The following is a 23468-nucleotide window of genomic DNA, read 5'->3' as shown; positions in this document are numbered from 1 at the left end:
TATACACTCTCCAATTAAAAAGAAGAAAATGTTATTTAAAAAAATCATGTTGTATTTCTCTAAGAAATGCATTTGTCTTCTGAGGAACATAAGAAATTTAAATGTGTTTGGACGGGTCAATATATTATTTTTCTTCCTTTTCAGCTAGACAAAGTGGTGTGATTATCTTAATTCATAAGCATGTTCCTTTTCAAATGGATAAAGTTGTGACATATCCAACTGGTCGGTTTGTTTTTATTGGTGGTTTTCTATATAATAAGAAATATCTGTTCAGTAATATTTATGCACCTAATGTATATGTTCTCACATTTTTCCTCAAATAATCTCTATTGTAAGTCAATTTCCCAATTATGTTTTAATTTTAGGAAGTGATTTTAACCTTGTCATGGAAGCAGTTATAGATGCAAAGCCTCCTAGGTTACTTTCAGGTGTTTCAGAAGAGTTTGGATCTTCTTTTACTGGTGAAGGAGCTGCAACTTCCAGACATTTGGAGGGTGCTAAACCTGGAAGATACAGATTGTATGTTTTCTTCAGCCCCTCAATCTTATTCTTGTATAGATTATATTTTTGACTCTTAAGATTTTATTTTCTTGAATCAAAATGGAAAAAATAGAAGTGATGGTTCTTTGTGATCATGCTCCAGTTACCATTGAGATACTTTTGGGTAGGATGCCAATGTTCCCTAGTTGGTGCTTTTCTGTTTTTCTTTATTCAGATACTAGTTAGCCAGTTAACTTATCTGGCTAAATCCGCTCCTCCCTGGGTTCTACAAAGAGAAAACCATAGAAAAGACAGACACAAAATCCCAATGCACAGCAGAGGTATCCAAGGCAGGGGAGTGATACAAATGCCAGCAAGAAACATACTCTTCATTATAGAGAACATTAGAAGTAGGGTTTGTATCAGCAAACCCTGACAGTAAGTCTAGAACCTCCTGGATACAAGAAAAAGTCTAGAGATGCAAACAAGAGAACTCTTGGAGGAAGATGCAAACTGGCTAAAAGACAGGAAACAGAGAGTAGGATTAAATGGACAATTTTCTCAGTGGAAGGGAGTGGGCAGTGGAGTGCCTCAGGGATCTGTATTGGGACCCTTACTTTTTAATATATTTATAAATGATCTGGAAAGAAATACGACGAGTGAGATAATCAAATTTGCAGATGACACAAAATTGTGCAGAGTAGTTAAATCACAAGCAGATTGTGATAAATTGCAGGAAGACCTTGTGAGACTGGAAAATTGGGCATCCAAATGCCAGATGAAATTTAATGTGGATAAGTGCAAGGTGATGCATATAGGGAAAAATAACCCATGCTATAATTACACAATGTTGGGTTCCATATTAGGTGCTACAACCCAAGAAAGAGATCTAGGTGTCATAGTGGATAACACATTGAAATCGTCGGTGAGGTGTGCTGCGGCAGTCAAAAAAGCAAACAGAATGTTGGGAATTATTAGAAAGGGAATGGTGAATAAAACGGAAAATGTCATAATGCCTCTATATCGCTCCATGGTGAGACCGCACCTTGAATACTGTGTACAATTCTGGTCGCCACATCTCAAAAAAGATATAATTGCGATGGAGAAGGTACAGAGAAGGGCTACCAAATGATAAGGGGAATGGAACAGCTCCCCTATGAGGAAAGACTAAAGAGGTTAGGACTTTTCAGCTTGGAGAAGAGACGACTGAGGGGGGATATGATAGAGGTGTTTAAAATCATGAGAGATCTAGAACGGGTAGATGTGAATCGGTTATTTACTCTTTCGGATAGTAGAAAGACTAGGGGGCACTCCATGAAGTTAGCATGGGGCACATTTAAAACTAATCGGAGAAAGTTCTTTTTTACTCAATGCACAATTAAACTCTGGAATTTGTTGCCAGAGGATGTGGTTAGTGCAGTTAGTATAGCTGTGTTTAAAAAAGGATTGGATAAGTTCTTGGAGGAGAAGTCCATTACCTGCTATTAAGTTCACTTAGAGAATAGCCACTGCCATTAGCAATGGTTACATGGAATAGACTTAGTTTTTGGGTAATTGCCAGGTTCTTATGGCCTGGATTGGCCACTGTTAGAAACAGGATGCTGGGCTTGATGGACCCTTGGTCTGACCCAGTATGGCATTTTCTTATGTTCTTATAGTTTACTTCGGTGTTACATGACAACTGAAAAGCCAAGTGGGGCTTGAAAGCTCCCCAGATAGAAACTGCTGTCCACTGGCATCTGAAGAACAGAATGCATCTGCAGAAGTGTGCCCCATGTTTGGCTGATGGGCACAAAGGACAGAAAAACCCAAGTATGATAGACCCTATGTGCCATCTACCAGACACAGCTGACCACACAGGACTGCATCAAGAGTTTCTGGGTATGAAAGGCAATCCCCGAATAGGATCGTTAGCCCAAACCCCCAAGCAGGGAGATAAGTTAGGCTTGAAGCTCACCCACACTGCACCTGGTCAAGGGCAGGGCTATCCATCCTGTCTACAGGATAGTTAGGTGAGCAGGAAGCCACTTTGGACTACCCCGTGAAGTGAAAAAAGCTAAAGGTGGTATTGGCCAGAACTTGGTGAAAAAATACGGAAAAAGTGGTGTATCATTCCCTGAAGGCATACACTAAGATATACCACAAATGCCTTAGCTTTTCTTCCTTTCTCCTTGATATTCCAACTGGAAGTTGAAAGGAGCGAAGAACACAAGGAAGCAGGGATAAGAACAAGTCGCTAGGTTGTATATCTCAACCCCAAGCGAATTACTCACTGCCAATTCCTGGTCCTCCAGGGAAGAAATCCAGAAACACTCCACCAAGAGACAGGAAGCCAGGGTGCTACAAGTGTAAACCCCTGTAGAACAAGCTTTCTTCACGGGCCTGGAAACCCTAAGGATACTAGGGCAGGGCAATGTGAACTCAGAAAGACTGACCATCAACTTGGCTTAGGTATTAATACCTCAACCATGATTACATATACTTCCCCCAAGGAAGCATGCAGTCCAGTAAATGGAACAATCGTTGCATGCACCAGTGTTGGTTCACCTCCTTGCAGCTCCACCTCCAACCGAGTAGTTCCGTCTTCCACAACCTATACCACACCTGCCACTACCTGCCAGATACCTTGGAAATTCTAAGGAGTATAGGGGCTTTATAAATCAGTGCCACATGCACTTTGAGCTTCAGTCAGCCCAGAAATGTCAATGTCATGATGTTTCTGTGTAGCTCCATGGTGAGACTGCACCTTGAGCACTGTGTGCGGTTCTGGTCACTGCATCTCAAGAAGGATATGGTTGCACTGGAGAGGATATAGAGAGGGGTGACTAAGATGATGGAGGGGATGGAACGGCTCCCCTATGAGGAGGAGATGGGGAGGTTGGGGCTGTTCAGCTTGGAGAGGAGACAGCTGAGGGGGGATATGATAGAAGTCTTTAAAATCATGAAAGGTCTAAAATGGGTAGATGTGAATCGGTTATTTACTCTTTTGGATAATAGAAGGACTAGGGGGTACTCCATGAAGTCAGCAAGTAGCAGTAGTAGCAACTAATCAGAAAAAAATCTTTTTTACTCAACGCACAATTGAGCTCTAGAGTTTGTTGCCAGAGGATGTGGTTGGTGCAGTTGGTGTAGCTGAGTTTAAAGGAGGTTTGGAAAAGTACTTGGAGAAGTCCTTTAACTGCTATTAATCAAGTTAACTTAGGGAATAGCCACTGCTATTACTGGCATCAATATCATGTGATCTACATAGTGTTTGGGTACTTGTAGCCTGGATTGGCCACTGTTGGAAACAGGATGCTGGACTTGATGGACCCTTGGTCTGACCCAGTATGTCAATTTCTTATTAGGACTCTCCTGTCCACAGGCAGGGTTCTCCCTAAACAGGGGAAGTATTGCTTGCAAGGCACTGGAACCAAAGAGTAACACCTCTGTTGAGTGGTCCCACATCCAACTCTCTCAGCCATGGATATGGCAAGCGGTTAAAAGGCATACTTGCCAATCAGATGGACTAGAACCGTCCTCAGTGAGGTAGGGTCCCATAGGCAAGAATGACTGGCAATAGTGTTTCTCCATGAAAAATGCCCATTGAGCTCAGCAGCTTTCAAAAGTGTCTCCTGGATGGGAGAAACCCTTAATCTTCACTTTGAGTTACCCTAAAGAGGAGACTCCTAGTACAACGGGGAGACCGAATTTGGAATGGCTCCCTTGCACAATAGACCTGCTATGCCTTAGGATGACCCAAGGAGAGTGCTACCATCTGACCGGGTCTTGGATCCTGCAAGGAACAGAGAGCAACTGCCAGTCAGAAGCAGTGTCATCCCTTCTCCAGGAAACAGAGAACGAGGACCACCCATTGTAGGGGTGGACAACCACGCATCCAGAGGGGAACCCATAAGGGTTGCCCTGGAAACCCAGTCATATCTTCCCTTTCTGAAGGGACAGGAAAACAACAGGAATCATGGCCTCCCAATCCTGAAAAACCTTTCAACTCTCCAGGTGAGAGTTGGGTTAAAGTCACTGATTGCTGAGGTTCAGAAGCAACCAAATCTGCCACTTACACCACCCTCAGATGGGGTAGGCAACCACAAAAATCAACAGAGGGACCCCAGCACAAACAGTCCAATGACCATTGCTGTTGTCCCCCAGTCTAGCCTACAAGACGATGCACCGATTCAAAAGAATTGAGGCTCCAGTTAGGCAATAAATCCTCAAAAGATGGAGCCACAGGGGCTTCCCCATAAAGAGCATTTCTAACACAGGACAGGTCAAAAGACATAGTCTTCTTCTGATGAAGGGGAAGACTCCCAACACTACCCTCCTGGTATCTACTCCCATAGGGGTTCGACCAGGCAGTCTTAAGTGAGTCCTGTGGCTGTGGTGTACAACCTATTGTGCTTGTCACGAGGGAAACACTCACACACACACCCATATAGTAGAAGGCAACTGGCGTAACAGTGCCCTCCACTATAAAAGCACGCTGACCAGTACTCATACAGGAGTATCCCATCCTATGGATAACGGTAAACCTACAAACCCACTTGCCATGTTTGTGGGTAGAATCCCATGGCACAACAAGGACTGAGTACCACCACTGACAAGGAAGGCATCACCACATCAGTGTGTGATGACGCCTTCCTCGTAAGTGCTCCCTAGCACCTTATGGGGCAGAACAGACAAGGAAGCTCATACCTTGACATGACGATGGCAGAACCCTGGTATGGCTGTGTACTGCACCAATAGAGAGAATGTGGCCTGCCAGCGCCTGAGGCACTAGGAGCAGATGACCCCTGCCATACCGATTGCTCATGCCATGTTCCACTGTCGCACTAACTCCCAATGGAGTGAATAGGAACAGTGTGTTGATGGCATCCCCAGTATTAGTGGGGCTCTGATTATGGTGTGGTGATGGGTGGCATTCTATGGCATCGCCCCCATGGTACCCCAGTACCTGACAATGCTCCAAGACGCCAAATGCAGCCCTTGAAATGGCGTCAGGAATGGCACACCACCATCTCCCTCATGGAATGGCAGCAGCAAAGGCCATGGCGACTGACAGTGCACATGCTGTTCTGCGGAGGTGTCCTATGATATCTGGTGACCCATGGGGCTCATAACCATCAGCAATGATGGATCGCATCAATGGCATCAAACGATGCTGCACCCAGGGCTTCGATAGCAGTTGACCATGTCTTGACCAGTTTGATGGTATATAGCACCATCCCTGGGACCCCAGGTATCTGCAGACATCGACAGCCCAGCGGCACTGATAGAGACCCCGATGCCCAAAGGCACTGGTGGAATCAAGGATGCCAAGGGCACCTGCAGGCAGAGGCTCTTCGGGCCCAACACAGCCATGCCACATTGGTGCCCAAAGGAACCGATGACTACCAGCACCATTGACAATTGCCCTCAGCTCACTTATATGTCTGAGAGCGTCATTGATGCTAGTTTGATGGTGTCCTTTGCCAGTGGCCATGGCTGACGATAATCTCTACAGCAACACTAGTGCTATTTAGCACTGATGGTGCAGTAAGCCAGGTGGCGCCTCCGATGGCCCCTGATCCCAGGGCCCCCGAGATCATTGGCATCCATAGTACCCGATCGCCATAGGCCAGTGATGGGACAGCATGATGCTCCTTGGTGCCCCCGTCTGGACACAAAGGAGCCTCAAGGGCACTGGACCATTGCGCCTGGATGTCTTGGGTTGATGGTGAGCCCAGCGCTCAACAGCACCAAGGCTGTCTAAGGCCCGAAACGCCATCATCCCAAGGCTTCAGTGCCACTCGAGGGTTCTCAGGAGCCTCAGCAGTCAATGGTCTCAAGAGTGACCATGGCACCCAAAGGTGATCCCAGTGCCTCATTAATGGTGCTTGACATCGTTGAGAGTGACAATGAATGGCATTGCTGGCCAACATGCCCGATGGCCTCCATGGCAGGTATCAATGGTATCGAGGTAGCTCTTCACCAAGATGGCATCGAGAGTGGCCATGTGCAGCACCTTGATGATATCAAGGGCATAGATGGCCTCAAAGACATCGAGGGCAGCCCCAGTGGTGTCAAGGAGACCATGGCGCTTGATGGCAGTCCTAGTCCCAGATGCAGTCTGGTCACAACACTAGAGGTCAGTGGCCCTACTCTGCCACATAAAGGCTCAAGGAGCTCAATGATGCTAAGGTTGATGCCGTACCTCCGGTGCATCTCGACTCTACAGTGCCCACCGATACTAATGGCACAGAAGGCCCAGCCAGCACATTTGAGGCATGCACAGGGCTTGATGGCACCCATGTGGCCCTTAGTGCATCGATGGTGGTCACACACCTCCACAGACATGATATAAAAATCCGCACATGCTCTATGCCAGTAAGCTTCTGATTTTTTTCTCAGCTCTCATTCAGGCCGATGCAATATCCATGCGGGAAAAATGGGCACTCATGAATGAGTGCCCGCTTTCCTAACACGCACCCATCCACCTCTCCTGGGCAAGTGATGCAATAGGCAAATGAGCCACTGCATTAAAAAAGGAGGCATTAGGGCAAATTGTGTGTCCCTAGCGCCTCCTTGGCATCAGGTGCCCAGGAGAAGTGACTGTGCACAGGTTAGGGAAACGGATGCTTATAAAATTGAGTGTCTATTTTCCTAACCTGACTGCTGGCAAGACTTTTTTTTTCACGTTGCTGCTTTCTGTGATTCCTCAGACTTAATATCGCCATGATATTAAGTCGGAGGAACCACTGAAAAGTAGTATTTTCTGCTTTTTTGTTAAACTTTTGGCACTCCTCAAGACTTAACGCCAGCTCCAGGACTGGTGTTAATTCTTGAGGGTCAAAATGAACACATTGGGTACACATTTATTTTTTTTTAAATTGAGCTCCTATAGCTTCATCAACATGGCATTTACATGTGATCAGCGCTATTCGCTACATGTTGGTTTGGTCCCATGTTTTGGACGCGCTGATCCCCTTATTGCATAAGGGGTTATGGATGCACGTCCAACTGTGGGTTAACCTGTGCGCTAGCCTGAACACACGATATTGCATCGGCCTGATAGTCACTGGAGGAATTCAGCATTAGCTCACAGTATCAGATTATATTCAGCTGCTTTTGGTGTAGTATTCAATGTAGCCTCTTAGAAAATAGATTGATCACATTAGCAACTGGCTACAACCTCATTCCCTCAATCCTCCTCCATCTTCAGCTGCCCTTCCCCTTTCCTTCACACCTCAAGCCAAGTTCCCCTCTGGCCCTTCCAGCTGTTACTTCTAGAGGTCCCTTCATCTTTCACTTCATGCTTCTTGCTGTCATTCTGCCATGGCCAACACTTCATAAAACAGTCTTAATATTCAGACTTCCATATCTGCTTTTGCCTCATTTTTTTTGCAACCTGCTCTGTCTCCTAATTCTGGTCTAGTTTTCTTACAGGAAGCTTCCCCATTAGATAAGGTGCTGTGGTGATTTCATGCACATAACAATCACTTTTACCCAACAACCCTTGCAACAGGAAAACACAAAAAAAACAAAGATGGTGATTCATAAAAAAAATATACAGATGGCATAAAATACATATACAGATGGCAGCTCTAAAAGCACTTTTACTGGCCTGACTGTAGCAAATAAAAATTACAAAAAGTAAAAAATATAAAAGGCAAACATTAGATAAACCAACAAGGTATTTAAATACTTATATCTTGAAAAAAACTTGAATCCCCTGTAAGTGGAATCACCAGCTTTGCATCTCTGTGCATTAACCACCATTCTGTAGTTCTGGAAACAGCTACACTGTAAGGATTACAATCTGCTGACAGTTGTAGTACAAAGCATGAGATGACCACCGATAATCTCTTGAACCATTATAATTTATTTTCTACAATACTTCATTAGAGAAGAGTCCGAGGTACACTCAATAGTAATATTATCTAGGAGGCAACAAGTGTAATATGTTGAATCGTTCACTCGGACATCCACCTCTGCAATGATCAGCTGATGAGGTCATTCAAATAATATTATTAGTCAACCTGCTGGCTACATAAACCAAGACATAAGCCAGCAGCAGCCTCCTCATACCGGGACAACAGAACACGCCTTCCCTCCCCAGACCTTGACAATCACATACAGTAATGAGGTTTCAAATCCCGCTCCCCCCCCCCCCCACACTTTCCAAGTCTTGCTGTTTGCAGAAAGTAACAAGTTATAGGTCACCCACCATCTCTCCCATGACAGCAAAAAGTTTGTTTCACAAGCCTTGCCTATGGGCCTTGTAAATGCCGACAGAAATATAGTCAAATGTGATGGCAGGGACTAGTAAGGTAAACTATTACAGCCCTGCATCCATTCAAAATCTTGGCAATGGCAGACAAAACTGGGACCCCCCCCCCCCCCCCCAAGTCTTGCTAAAGAAATGTATTTGCAACAGAGCTCCAGTGGGAGAATAAAAACGGATGCCAATGCCACATGGTGCTTGTTGCTGCCCCATGCTCACCACCTGTTGCACAGATTCAGTTGCATTCCCCCTACTGAAAATGTGAATAACCTGCTTCCCCAACTCACAAAACTTATGTAAGGCTTTGGAGCATGACACAGCTGAAGCTGTTAAGTCATTCCAGACCTCTCTGCAAAATGACAACTTTCTCCTAAGTAACGATAGTAACTATTTCGAGAACAGAAGAGTGTACCAGCGAGAACACAGTGTGGTTAGTTCCAGTGATCTGCCACCATTTGCCTAGGTGCACAACCAGATTCACCTAATCCTTCTCTACTATGACTGGACTCCAACAGCTACCCTCGTCTCTGCTGCATCCTGCGCCTCTAACTTCGCTCCTGTGCTATGACTAACCTCTAGCAGCACCTCTCACACATGTAGTTCTAGCAGCAGTTATACATTGTAATTGGAGAAGATTTATTAGGAATTAAATATCAATGGCAATGAGAGGGAAGTTTAGCCCTAGACTGATCTCTCTGTATCAGGAATGTAGGTAAGTGGTATAAGATTGTACTAAGCTTTCATTTTCAGTCAAAGGACGAAATAGGATCAGTCTGCATTAAACAATCAGCATCAATGAATTTGATGGGCTGAGCTTTTGGGATTAGTTGGAGAGGAAGCATGTCTGGTGCATTGACTGGATACTTGGTATCTGTGAGCGAGAACACATAAGAGATTAATGCTGCTGGTATTATAACATGAGCTCAGATTAAGCTCTCTTTAAATCCAAGAAAGACAAAGTAGAACGGGATGAGATGGCATCAGTGTCGATGAGGCAAAGGACCTGGACTAACTGAAGAGATTGGACAACATGGATTGAGCTCTTTGCTTTACAGAAGAATCAGGCAGATCTTGAATACGCATTTTCCCCATCTGCTTGAGGACTCCAGCAGCTGGAACTGCAACCACTGAAGATATTAACTTTGGATTTATTCTCCTCATCTTGAAAAGTAAATCTTGTTGTCCTTTGATGGTGTTTTAGCAGAAATAGGGAAAAACAAGCACATTAAAAAATCTACTGCCCTTTTCAGAGGCTGGGCTATGGCCCAGTGATTATCTCCACTTCATCTCCCCTCTCCCATATACAACCTAACAGTAGCAGAGACAATACAGTATCCCCAGTAGTCTCTTTCTTTGTGGTAGCAGCATGAAGGTATCAACATGCCACAGAATCCGACAAGCTCTAGGTTCTTCTATAAAGTCATCCAGCTTGCTAGGAGAGAATAGGCAACTCTTGCTGGCTTCAACTCATAGGACATAACATAGCAGTGGATTATATACTAAATTCTATTGAAAAATAAAATGACCTGGAAGATACGATTATCTCCATTACCCTAGCTTTTTCCAAGGCCTCAAATACTGACTTTACTGAATACATAATGTAAGATTCAGGTAATATCTCCATCAGCATAGCTTTCTCCAGGGTTTTGGGTAATGACCCAATTGAGTGCAAAGCATAATCCAGTTAATATCACTCCAACCAACATGGTCTTCTCCAAGGCCGCGGACATTGACCTATGGAGTGCATAGAGTGACCAGGGTACCATTTCCCACACCCACAAAGTTTCCTCCAGGGCTCATGGAGAGAGAGGTGAGAAATGCCACCTGAGTTGAAAAACTAGAACAAGGACAGGATGTGGGGAACAGTTGTGATACCTCTTAGCAACAGATGAGCACATCAGATTTCACACAGGAACACCACTGTCCCCTCTTGCTGATTGGTATTAGTGAAAACTTACACATGTGGTCTCTTATAGCCTCAGCATCCCAAACCTCTGCACCAAAATCTAAACAACCAGAAACCTAAGAGTGCAAAGTAGTCAACTGTTGGAGGGGGAGGGAGAAAAGAACAGAAGTATTACATTAAGGGAGGTGGGGGAATAGAAATTCATTCAGATGCCGTCATGTCTGTGCTTTCTTCCGCTGTTGATCACACCCAGTTCTGGGCGCTGCTGAGGTTTAGTCTTGGAATTGTATCAGTCACTGCTGTATGAGGATCATGATCAGCTCTCCATATGCAACAAATACAAGAAGGTTTAAAAAAAAATAAAAAATAAAATTAAAAAAAATTTAAAATAGCCTAAAAATGTTTCTTGAAGGACTCCGTTGCCCAGACTGCCACAGGGTAGGGGCTCCTGCCAGATCTGGAAGGTTTGGTACCCCCAATATTCCTATTTCTGCAGTTCCCACATTGTGGAAACAAATACAGGGACAGAGCAATTGGAGATGGCATGGACACCCAGATGCTGTTCCCTGTAAGATTCTTGGCTGGGAACTCCCAGTATCACAAGTCACAAAGCCCCAGTCACAATGAACCACTACAGGAGAGAAGACAGAGGTAAAAGTAGCTCTCTCTACTGGTCTCTCTTCCTTGCTCTGCATACTCCAGGTCAGCTCCAAGGCAGGCTTGGCAACGGAAGCTAGCATCATAAAATGGTGCAGTAATAGAAGTAACTGGACCAGGAAGAGGAGGCATCTGCCCCCATGATGTCATAGCCATTGCCGGGCAGCGGGTGTGGAGACTGGTCATGCAGCCGTGTGTCAGGAGTAATGTGTATACAGGGGCGGAGCATGGAGGGTGCCATTCTGGAAACAGTGCTGCCGTGAGGCAATGTACTCAGCATAGCTGATTGTCACCTTCTCACTGCGGTACCTGGATATTAAAATGGAAAGGAAATTCAGGGACAAGAAATGTGGTACAAAATATCATTATCAAAATGTATTCCCTTCTTAGTTAATGAGACCAAATGTCATTCAATAAAGAAAATGTTAACACCTAATGTTTTCAAAATTAAACCAATCTTTTCTTCACTGGAGTCTCAATCCCTTGGTATGGGTCTTTTCGTTTGTATTATATGTCTTTTTTACTAATATTTTACAGATCATCATAACAGCCCATGGGCTACGGGTATTGCTGCTCCAACTTTAACCGCTATGGGGGTCATCTTTAATCATTGGTTCAAACACAGTCCATGCATTTCAATTTTTCACTGTCCATACATTTAAATTTTGTTTTTTTCTTTTTTCACTAAAAACGCTTTCTTTTAACTATTTATGAAAGCAAAATACAAAGTACTTCCCTTAGATGAATATTCGGTGCTCAAACATTGGTTCACGAATGTTCCCAATCCGAATCCAGAGGTCAGTTCGACATGACCACGTTTCACATTCCACTTCTTCAGGAATAATCCAGATTCTTCCTGAAGAAGTGGAATGCAAAACGTGATCATGTCGAACTGACCTCTGGATTCGGATTGGGAACATTCGTGAACCAATGTTTGAGCTTGAGCACCGAATATTCATCTAAGGGAAGTACTTTGCTTTCATAAATAGTTAAAAGAAAGCATTTTTAGTGAAAAAAGGAAAAAGAAAAAAACAAAATTTAAATGCATGGACAGTGAAAAATTGAAATGCATGGACTGTGTTTGGACCAATGATTAAAGATAACCCCCATAGCGGTTAAAGTTGGAGCAGCAATGCCCGTAGACCATGGGCTGTTATGATGGTCTGTAAAATATTAGTAAAAAAGACAAGATACAAACGAAAAAACACATACAAAGGGCTGTTCAGCTTGGAGAAGAAACGACTGAGGGGGGATATGATAGAGGTCTTTAAGATCATGAGAGGTCTTGAACGAGTGGATGTGAATCAGTTATTTACACTTTCGAATTATAGAAGGACTAGGGGGCATTCCATGAAGTTAGCAAGTAGCACATTTAAGACTAATCGGAGAAAATTCTTTTTCACTCAACGCACAATAAAGCTCTGGAATTTGATGCCAGAGGATGTGGTTAGTGCAGTTAGTGTTGCTGGGTTCAAAAAAGGTTCGGATAAGTTCTTGGAGGAGAAGTCCATCAATGGCTATTAATCAAGTTTACTTAGGGAATAGCCACTTAGGGATCTTCTTAGTGTTTGGGTAATAGCCAAGTTCTTATGGCCTGGTTTGGCCTCTGTTGGAAACAGGATGTTGGGCTTGATGGATCCTTGGTCTGACCCAGCATGGCAATTTCTTACGTTCTTATGGATTGAGACTCCAATGAAGAAAAGATTGGTTTAATTTTAAAAACTTTAGGTGTTAATGTTTTGTTTATTGTACAAAATATCATTACATGGATAAGTTTGCTTGAGGAAAACCTGCAAGCATTCAACCAATGTAACTGTCTTACATCATTTTCCATAAGAGCATTCTGGCAAATCACAGCTCAAAACAGTGATCTGAAACGGGGGGGGGGGCATATTCAGTAAGCCAGCGAGTAGACATGTTATCTGGCGAAACATCTACCCCAAAATTCAAAAAGAAACTAAAAACTCTGCTCTTTCAACAAGCCTACCCTCCCACTACTCCATCCACATGATGTATTAAAACCTTTTTTTCCATAAGACTGTTTGAATTCTCTTGTAAATATCTTGTACATATATCTCATATCTATTATAAAACCTGTGTTTTCTGTATCTTTTTTGAAATACCTTTATCTCTGTTATAGTTACTGTTCTAGGAAATGCTCTGCCTTCCATTTGTTTTTCTTGTAATACCCTTTTAATTCTAATTTTATAATTAATGTTCCATGTAAAGGCTATGCCTACCTATTTCGAGTTAATTGTACACCGATACGATGTGCAAACGGTTGTCGGTATATAAAAAAAATGTTAAATAAATAAATAAATAAAGTTAGCCAGATAACTCGCCCAGATAGTCAGCAGGATAAATGTCCTGCTGAATAAATTCCCCTAAAAGTTATCCAACTACATGTAGCCAGATAACTAAAAAACCTAAACAGCAATGTTTGAATATAACCGAGAGGTTTCAGGTAACCAGCCTTGTGTGGCCGACTAACTTGTTACTTAACCGGATATAGTCACAGTGGCACTGCCAAAAATAAATAAATAAAAATAGATGTAGAAGGGCCTGTGGCACAATTCCTTCTTTTTCCCCCACAAAGTTTCATATATGGCCCTGTTGGGCCATGAATTTTCTATCCCCCCCATTCCCCCTAAGTGTCTAAAGATTGCCACCAAACCCCCCCCCCATCTTTCCCCTCTGAGAAGCTTCATTTGTGTAAAGGGAAAGCAAGTAGTTTCTGCAAGCTGCTCCCTCCATTGGTCAACTATCAGAGAGGGCAGGGAAGGAGCTCCAACTTGGATCTGAGTTCACCTGTAGAAATAACTCAATAGTGAACTTGAGCTGTGCAGGCTTTACTGTGCTTTAAGGAAGATATGCAGCAACCACACCACTGCCCTGCTCAACTACTGGAAGGAAGAGAGAGGTAAAGAGGCTGAAATGCTTAATTTATTGTTTATTTTTGGCACAAAGCAGCAATAAAATGTCTGCTGATCTGGCCAAAATAGGAATGCCAACCAGCCCTGATCTCTGTGCATTATAGTACTGGCTTCCACCATAGGGGCCAGGGCTCCATCTGGGGAATCCACCCAGTTTTGTTCTTGGCAGATTGTTGAGCCGTCAGGGTGCAATCTCCTGCCTGGTTTTTGACTACTCACAAACCAGGCTGATGCATTGAGCCACTTTGACTTACCTCAGATACTGTGCCTACCTTTTTTTTTTTCTCTTACAGCCTTACCAGAAGTAAGTGGAGGGAGAGAGAGGGGAGTGATCACCTCGGAGCCCCTTGACCAAATCCAAATCCAGCTCAGCACCATAGAAGGTTGGAAAGCAGTCCAGAGAAAAGGCTGTGCTGCAAGCTTTTTTTTTTTTTTTTTTTAATAAACTTTAATGCCTCCCTGTTGCTCTCCCAGAAAAGAGGAAAAGTGTGTTGTCAGTAGTTCCTCCTGCCAGATCCACCAAGGGAACAAAGTCACTGGGGACCACCCAGTGCTTCACCCATTGGTGCAGGAACTCAGACTCCAACTTCCCAAGAGGGGAAGGGATAATCAGTCCCACCAGGACCTCATCATCCAGTGCCCCCCCCCCCCCCCCGTCCCCCGCTTAAGCTCCACCAGGACCTTAAGCTTTCCCTAGCTGCAGCACCAGTCCACCAGCCCGAGAAATAGGGAGGAGCTGATGGCTGCACCAGACTTCTCTCTAGGGGGAGTGAAACCAGCTTTGAGCAGGACAGACATAACCCATTTGTCTGGACTGGTCTGGCATGAATAATAAGAAAGAGTATTTGCTTACAAAAGCTATTCAAGGAAGTATTAAGTTAGTCCAATAAAAAAAAAAAGGTGATGCCTTTGATGTACTTGAAACTTATTTCATGGATAAAGTGCCCTTTTTAACCAGGATAATTAAATGAAACGGCGCTGAAGGTGTGATGTCTATGGAATGGTGGTGCAGAGAGAGGACAGAGCAGCAGTCACTGTCTCCAGCAAAGATTGAAGGTTGTCAGAAGAGACTAGAGCAAGTAGCTTCCCACCTAGTCAGCTTGATGCTTTTCCTAAATTCATTGGTTATGGGAGCCTTGAAGCCACCTTTCCTGAGTAAGGAGTCGATGGTCTGAATCTGATCCCAGTCTGAAGGGAAAAAAAAAATACAAATTCCAGTGAGAACCAAATAATGAGGCACATCCAATAACTAAGGGATAGAAAAGTAGGAAACAGGAGGTGTGGGGCATAAACTTCAAGGGGATGTTGGGAGGGAAGGTAAGATAGGAGGGAGGCAGATACACAACATGCCACATCATAAAGCATTGGGCTGTCTCCATGTACCCAAATGCATTTCTTCTCATGTCAATAAAATATATTCAGTTGAGAGAAAAAAAAAGCAAAAAAGGGAAATAATAAAAAAAAAAAAAAGATCAATCCGCCATCTGGGTGCACTCTGTAGATACTGGAGGTGGGGAATATTCTGAATGAATATGCAGTTATCTAAGTGCTGCCTATAGACAGGAGGGGGGAACTTGGTGCAGTTTGTACTAAGCATTCCTTGTTCATAGATACCTGAATCATCTGAGGGCAAGTCAACCCCCAGTCTCTTCCCTCTCAGCTTCTCATACTCCTACCTTGTTCCTTAGCAACCTCAGGTAGATACGTAGCTGTGCGTTTCACACCCTTTTCATTTATAAACTCAATGCGAATTCCATGAATTCCCACCTGCACAAGATGACAAGCGAGAGAAAGAATTACGTATCCAAATGATCAGAGAGGGAGGCATTCCCACAGCACCCCAAACATGCCCTGGGGGGGTGGGGAGGGGAGGCAAGGAGAAAAAGCTTCACACATGAATCACAAATAATAAAGACAGAGGAACTCACAGACATCACACACATTATGCAAGAGAGTGAGATTAGATGATGGCTTAGGGTCAAATACAGAAGACTAAATCAAGAGATTATGGCACAAGTTGCAAAAGACTAAAGTGATGGATTCATTCCTGAAGGTTTGGATCCCCAATTAACAATAATGGCCAAATTCTGGATTTTTGTGAAGATCTGTTGTCATAATAGAGGATATTCAGCTGCTATTGATGGTATACTGAAAGAGAGTCAAGTTGTGTGGGTGGACCCAAGCAAGGCTATTCCAAGCATACAGGAAGTGGAGCCAGTCTGTCCTCTTTATTTCCAAGGCTGTGTTGCCACTCCTGCACTCACCCACCCAGTTACACAGATTCTCTCTCTCTCTCCATGAGGTTTCTTCCCCAATACATTTATTTGAGTTACATTCTGTCTTTCAGACACTTCAAAGCAGATTTCCCTGTTCCCAAATGGCTTACAACATAACAAGCCAATGTAATAAGGTGCGCTGTGAGTTCCGCCTCCTCTTCAATGCGCATTTCCTGCATGCAAAACTAACAGCCGATGCAGCAAGGATTTTTACGCATAGCAAACCTGCATTTGTAACCGTGCCCAAAAGCATTACACCCTCACGTGTAAATCCAAGGTAAATGAGGTCATTAGCCATTACTCTCCTATGCAGGGAGTTGCGTACAGATCCCCACGGTCTAACGCATTATTTTTTTTAACGCTGGAATTTAACTCCAGCTCAGAGCTGGGGTAAAGTTTACTCACAACTGTCACAGCCAGTGTCGGGGAAGGATTTCTCCGGCATGACGGTATATCTGCACATCTTTTTTCTGCTCGCCTATTTCTTGCGTGTACAAGTCAGAGAAGAAAGAGAACAGTATAGAAGATCCACAGCACCCTTGTGCTGTCAGCTCCTAACAGTGAGTCCCCAACCAAGGAGACTCGAATCCGTTGTCAGTACTGGTCAGTCCAGTGGGGTTAGGGAAACTCCCTTTCGTAGATGATCCGCCTGCAGTTGGGAGACCTCCATCGGCAAGTGGAGGCAAATCGAGTAGTCCAGAGACTATGGTTCCACTGAGACAGCAGGGAGCGCTGAAGAGGATGCATAATGCTCCCTTGCTCATGGTACCATTTCCAGGGTTGCCGCCCTTAAGACAAGTACCTGCAGGTAAGGACCATAAGGTCAGGCGCAGAGTGTTCAACAACAGACGGAGTTGAGCTAGCAACTTCTGAATTCAAGCTTCTGGCAGGAACACCTTGCCCAGCTTCGGGTGGAACCAAACCCAGAGGTATTCCAGTGACTGAGCAGGTTGAAGACTGCTCTTGGCCAGGTTCACCACCCAGCCAAGCTCCTGCAACAGGGAAATCACCTTGTGAGTCACCAGGCGGTTCTCTTCTGGCGACTTGGTTCGAATCAGCCAGTCGTCCAATTACGCGTGCACTAGGATTCCATCCTCTCAACTCTGTTGCAACTACACCCATTACCTGCCAGACCAAAGGGCAGTGCCTGAAACTGAAAGTGGCGCCCCAGAACTGCGAATCACAGAAAACTTTAAAGTGAAGATACGCTTCGAACATATCCAGAGAGGTCAGAAACTCCCCTGACCGCACGGCCATTGTAACAGAGCACAAGATTTTCATGCGAAAATGTTTCACCTTTGAGGTCCAGGATGGGACAAAAGGATTCTCCTTTTTTGGCACAACGAAATAAATGGAATATCGCCCCGTATTTTCTTGAGATGTGGGTACTGAGACCACAGCCCTCAGACTGAGAAGCCTAGTCAATGTACTCTCCATTGCCCCCTTTTTCTGTGGGGAGACTAAATGAACATATCCCGAGGAACACTGCAAAACTATCGCATATCTTTCTCGCATCACTTCTAGGACCCATTGTGATTTCAATCCACCTCCGATAAAAAAGAGAGACACATTCCCCTATCTCCTGTTCCTGAGGGTGGGTCAGCAAACCTTCATTGGGAGGTTCGGGAGCCTGTGCCCCTTTCTAGGTTGTCTGGGACGAAAGGACTGAGACCTGCCGAAAGGGTGACTCCTCTGAAAGGTCGCTCCTCTATAGGGTCGAAAACACCTGGATCTTCAGGCACTGCCTCTCATGTTAAAGGAGCACTATGTCTGCTTTTTATCCTCCAGCAAATGAGGAACCAGAGATTCACCCCCGCTTACTGGCCAGTTCCTCCAACTTGCTCCCAAATAAAGCGAACCTTTAAAGGGCAATTTGGTACGGTTAGCCTTGGAGGTCACATTGGCTGACCAATTTCTCATCCATAACGGACGCCTGGCTGCTTCTATGGAAGCCACCCCTCTGGCTGAAGTGCGGACCAAGTCTCAGCCTGCATCTGCCAAGAAGGCAGCAGCTGGTTCCATAACTGCCCTGGAGCTTACCCCAGAGTCATCAACCTCCTGGGAGAGAAGCAAACAAGAGCGAGCCACCAAAGAACAACAAGAAGCGATTTGCAAGATCATTGCCACTGCTTCAAATGCTTGCTTAAGGATAGATTCAAACTTTTTATCATGAGCATCCTTCAAGTCCACTCCTCCTTCCAAGGAGACTGCACACTTATAAGTGCATCTACCTGCGGAAAATGTAAGAGCTCTCTTACCACTGGATCCAGAAGGTACAGGCCCTTCCAGAACCCAGCTCCCTTTGAAATCAGCCTCTCGGGCGCCCCACTCAAGATCAATCAATTCTTGAATGGCCTCCATCATGGGGAAAAAAACAAAAGGCTTTATGCAAGGAAACCAAGATGGGATTTCTCTTTGGCTCAGACCTGGAATCTACCCCAGGGACCCCAAGCATTACCCAGGTCTGGGAGAGCAGAGCTGGCAGTTCACCTCTATGAAAGAACCATAGCATAGTTCTATATGGTTCTAATCCTGGAGGAATTTCACCACCCTCAGGGACGGTCAGGATCGGCACCATGATCCGTGCCATCCGGATCTCTATCCAGAAGTCCCACTGCCACTCTAGGAATACTCCAGCGCTTAACAGAAGTTCCAGGCAAGGATCCTACCTGTGTGTCTGCTCTGGGAGCATTGGGCAGGGTTGAAGACTGGACCTGAAGAAAGAATGCAACCCTTGGAAAAATTCTACCCATGAAAAAGTAGAAGTATTCAAACCAGGAGGCACCTGAGGCGTACTCACCGAGCTACTGTCCCCTGCTGAGAACTAGTTAGGGGAGGTCCAAATTCAAGCGCCCCACCTGAGTTGTCTTTACCCATACCCACAACTGGCTGGGAAGAACCAGGTTCAGTAAAATCAGAGGAAGATAAATCTCCCTGAGCCTTCAAACTGCGCTGGCACAAGTTAGCAGGCACTCTTCGCTGAGATGCCCTAATATGACAGGCAGTGCAAAGAGGAAAGTGCTTAGGCGCCATTATGGCTGAGCAGTGGCCGGAGGTATGCGTCTAGCTTTTATTTATTTATTTCTAATTTAGGCACCCAACACTTAGGCACTTAACTGGGCTTCCAAGGTTTAGGCGTCCCAAAGATAAGCGCCCTAAAAATCTTAAGCACACAGAACATCCTGTGCACACAGGTAAGCGAGCGGCCACTACGGTGCCGTGTAACTTGGGCGCACAGACTAAGGCCCAACTGTGTGTCTAAAAGCTGAGTGCAGAGCTAGATGCACACGCCAAACTGACAATCCTGTAGAGGAAAGCCTGAGAAAGTGCACAAAATGCCGTTGCGGCCTGCCACGCGGCATGCAGTGAAAAAGCCTCTGAACGGGGCCTACCCTAAAGAGGCTGCTCAACCCGCCAGGCTGCTCAACCCGCCAGGCCCACGTCCCTCGACCTCTCACGGAGTGAAACAAAAGTCGGAATGGCACACTGAGCACAGAGAGCAGGGGAAGGAGGAAGACCTATGCAACAAAAGTCTCCTAAGTCTCTGTATATTACATTACATTATATTACCCACTGGAATAACTGCCTTATATCTATCACCAGCCTCCTTAATAGATTAAATTTGGTCCTTAATGCCTCGAAGACGGAGCTCCTCTTCATCTCTGCAAACGAAGAAAATATTCCCCTACCATCCCCACACAACGCATACATCACCCATAAGCAGGTGAGAGACCTAGGGGTACTTCTGGATAATCGACTAAACCTAAAGAAAATGGTCAATACCACATCCAAAGACTGCTTTTACAGACTCCAGGTTCTGAAACGACTCAAACCACTTCTATTTTTCCAAGACTTCAGGACAGTCCTCCAAGCGTTGCTATTTGCCAAGATAGACTATTGCAGTGCCCTTCTCCTTGGCCTCCCCAAATCGACCACTAAACCACTGCAGATGATACAAAATGCTGCAGCGAGATTACTGACCAACACCAGCCGCGGAGACCACATCTCACCCATCCTCAGAAACCTACATTGGTTACCAGTAAATTTTAGAATCCTTTACAAATCAATCACCCTAATACACAAATCCATCCATCATCAACTCCAACTCGACCTTGAAATCCCCTTCAAACTACACTCCTCCAACTGACCAATGAGAGATAATCACAAAGGTACTTTGAATTACCCCCCAACCAAAGCCTCACGCCTTTCCTCGACCAAAGACCGAGCTTTTTCAATAGCAGGACCGTCTATTTGGAATAACATCCCTTCAAGCCTCCGATTAGAACCCTGTCTCATAACGTTCAGGAAAAAACTCAAGACGTGGCTATTCCACCAAGCCTTCGATGATCCTCCAGACAATCATTAGTCGTCTTTTTTCTCACCTGGACGTAGAGGATTGAGGTCCTCTATCCTTTCGAACGAAGGACCCTGGCACTCACCGGTTAAAGCATCTTAAGCTCTAACCCAAATTCCTTTTGTATAATGTTTTAATTACCTCCTGCCTTTACCTTTCTTCCAGCTTTTAAGCTTCCCAAGTTTTTACTCCTTGTTAAATGTAACTTTGCCTTATTCACCTCTCTTGTTAATTACTTTTATTTATTGCTTCAGTTATACCCTTGTTTTATGTAAACCGATCCGATATGGTTATTACTATGAAGGTCGGTATAAAAAAGTGTTAAATAAATAAAATAAATAAATTATTATTATTATTTCTAAACTTACTGGAGCTCAGCCTTACCTGGCTGAGTACAGAGATGGTCTCCGGCTGTGGGGGGAAGAGGGCAAGTGCCGTCACCACAGCGCTTGGCTTCCTGCACCCGCCACCTTACAGCTGCTTAAGCAGCTTAGTACATGCCAGCTGAAAACCAGTTACCAGACCAAGGCACTCATCTGAGGGACCACAGAAATCACCTCAGGAATTCTCAACTGGGGGAGGGACCATTTGGTATCACTGCAGGAGAGTAGGGCAAATTTATTTCCTTAATTCTCCTTTCTCAAAATGAAGCAATCCCCATAGGGAGATGCATGTCCACTATCTGCTGGAGATGAATACTGGCGGGCTGATGTCACTGCAGGGGTATATATACTGTGACGGCAGTTTGCTCAGTCTCCATCTGCTGGTATAGATGCATAACCCACCTATCCTGGATTCATTTGACTGGATGCTAAGAAATTTGCATTATTATATTTATGCAGATGATCTGCAATTACATGTTGTGCTAGGAGTAGATACAGGAACTACCACAGAGATAATACACTGGGTTGAAGGATATTCAAGAGTGAATGATTAAAAACAGACTAGCTTTAAACCTAGAAAAAAAAAACTGTCAATCAAATCTACCAGTCACTTTGCAGATCATAGTGATCCCAGTGATTGACCAAGAAGTAAGGCAGAGTTGCTTCTCTGTAACAGGTATTCAAGGAAAGCAGGATGTCAGTCCTAATAAGTGAGTTACATCATCGAATGAAGCACGGCACAGAATGCATGAGTCAAATTTTCTAAAACTTTGACTGCCCTGACTGGGCATAAACAGCATGCTGTGATACCATGCGTCCACGCAACGGCCCCTTCAGACTAATTTCTTAACTTATATTTGGAGAAGCCAACTCCAAGGGAAGATGGACGGATTTCATGAGGACTGACATCCTGCTGCTCCCAGAGAACATGTATTACAGGTAAGCAACTTTGATTTCTCTCACAAAAAGCAAGATAGCAGCGAGGAATTCAGAACTATAGACTGCCCAAATTGAAGAAAAAGGAACCAAAACAGTGCCAATGAGCACAACAATAACTGTTCTGAGTGGCAACTAGTCTTTTTTCTTTATACTTTCTTGAATAAGGACAGCGTGGAACTAAAACAATGTGCATTAGGAGGGATGGACTTGGGTTTTATACTTCAAAGAGTGTCCACAGGACAGACTAGCCAAATCTACTGTTGCATCAGGAGTCCCTGTCCAAATAACAGTGTTATGAAAATGTGTGCAGAGAACTCCATGTCATAGCTTTGCAAATCTCATCCATGGAGCGCCATGGCTCTGACATGATAAGCCTTGATATGGTTCACCAGATTCAGGCCCACTTGGGCATAACAGAAGGAGATGCAATCTGCTAGCCAATTAGATAAAATGTGTTTGGCAATGGCAATGCCCAGTTTAGTGGTGTCAAAAGAAACAAAAAGCTGGCTGGACTCTCTATGGGCTTCAGTTCACTCTTTTATTGTCCAAACTGTGCAGTGCTTGCTCACCTTGGTGGACATGGAGCCTGGGAAAGAATGTTGGAAAGATGACCGACCGGTTAAAAATGGAATTCTGAACCACCTTAGGATGAATGTGCAGAACCGCCTTATCATGGTAAATCTTAGTATAAGCTGAACAGGTTATTAGAACCTGGAGCTCACTAACCTGTGTGCCGAAGTTACCACCACCAAAAATATGCCCTTCCAGATCAGGTACTTCGAACCACAGAGGCTCAAAAAGAGCTTTTATCAGCTGGGTCAGCACAATGTTGAGGTCCCAAGATACAGCAGGAGGCCTACTGGAGGCTTCAAATTATTATTTTTCACTTAATTAACCAGTGAATCGGGCCTCTCATGAATCAGACCACCGAAGGCTGCTCAGAGATGGATCTACACTCTACATGCTGGTATAGGTGACAAATGCACTGTGATGCACTCTTAGTGAGTTGGTCTTGAGACCCGACTCAGACAAATGGAGAAGGTAATTAAGCAGTGTTTGTATCGAGCAGGAGAAAGGTTCTGAGGCCTTCTGCTCAAAACCAAGGCAACCCTTTTCCTTTATAGCCCATAGGACCTCCTCATGGAATCCTTTCTTGAAGCCAGAACATGAGAGATATACTCCAGGGGTTATAGGATTACCCTGTCAAAATCCAGGCTTTGAGATCCAATGACCTGACAATGGGATGGTCCAACCATACCAGATCCTGCGTGATGACTGTTAGT

General features: G+C 44.6%; 1 protein-coding gene across 4 annotated transcripts in view; it reads right to left on the bottom strand.

Annotated features, from left to right (window-relative positions):
• Nucleotides 1–7759: 7759 nt before the first annotated feature.
• Nucleotides 7760–23468, bottom strand: part of AMMECR1L (AMMECR1 like) — a 52577-nt gene continuing 36868 nt past the window's right edge. For 2 of the 4 annotated variants that reach the window (XM_029615845.1, XM_029615843.1), the window contains 3 exons: nt 15910–16000; nt 15325–15421; nt 7760–11609 (listed from right to left, as the gene is read on the bottom strand). In XM_029615845.1, coding sequence (XP_029471705.1) covers nt 11498–11609; nt 15325–15421; nt 15910–16000 — 300 coding nt within the window. In that variant the 3' untranslated portion in view covers nt 7760–11497. Of the gene's footprint in view, nt 11610–15324; nt 15422–15847; nt 16001–23468 lie in introns of those variants that run through there. The other 2 variants (XM_029615844.1, XM_029615846.1) reach the window with 2 other exon arrangements.

Source organism: Rhinatrema bivittatum, chromosome 9 (assembly GCF_901001135.1).
Source record: "Rhinatrema bivittatum chromosome 9, aRhiBiv1.1, whole genome shotgun sequence".
Classification (NCBI taxonomy): Eukaryota; Metazoa; Chordata; class Amphibia; order Gymnophiona; family Rhinatrematidae; genus Rhinatrema; species Rhinatrema bivittatum.
The sequence above is the reverse complement of the archived record's forward strand: the minus strand, read 5'-3'. Positions and strand labels throughout refer to the sequence as shown.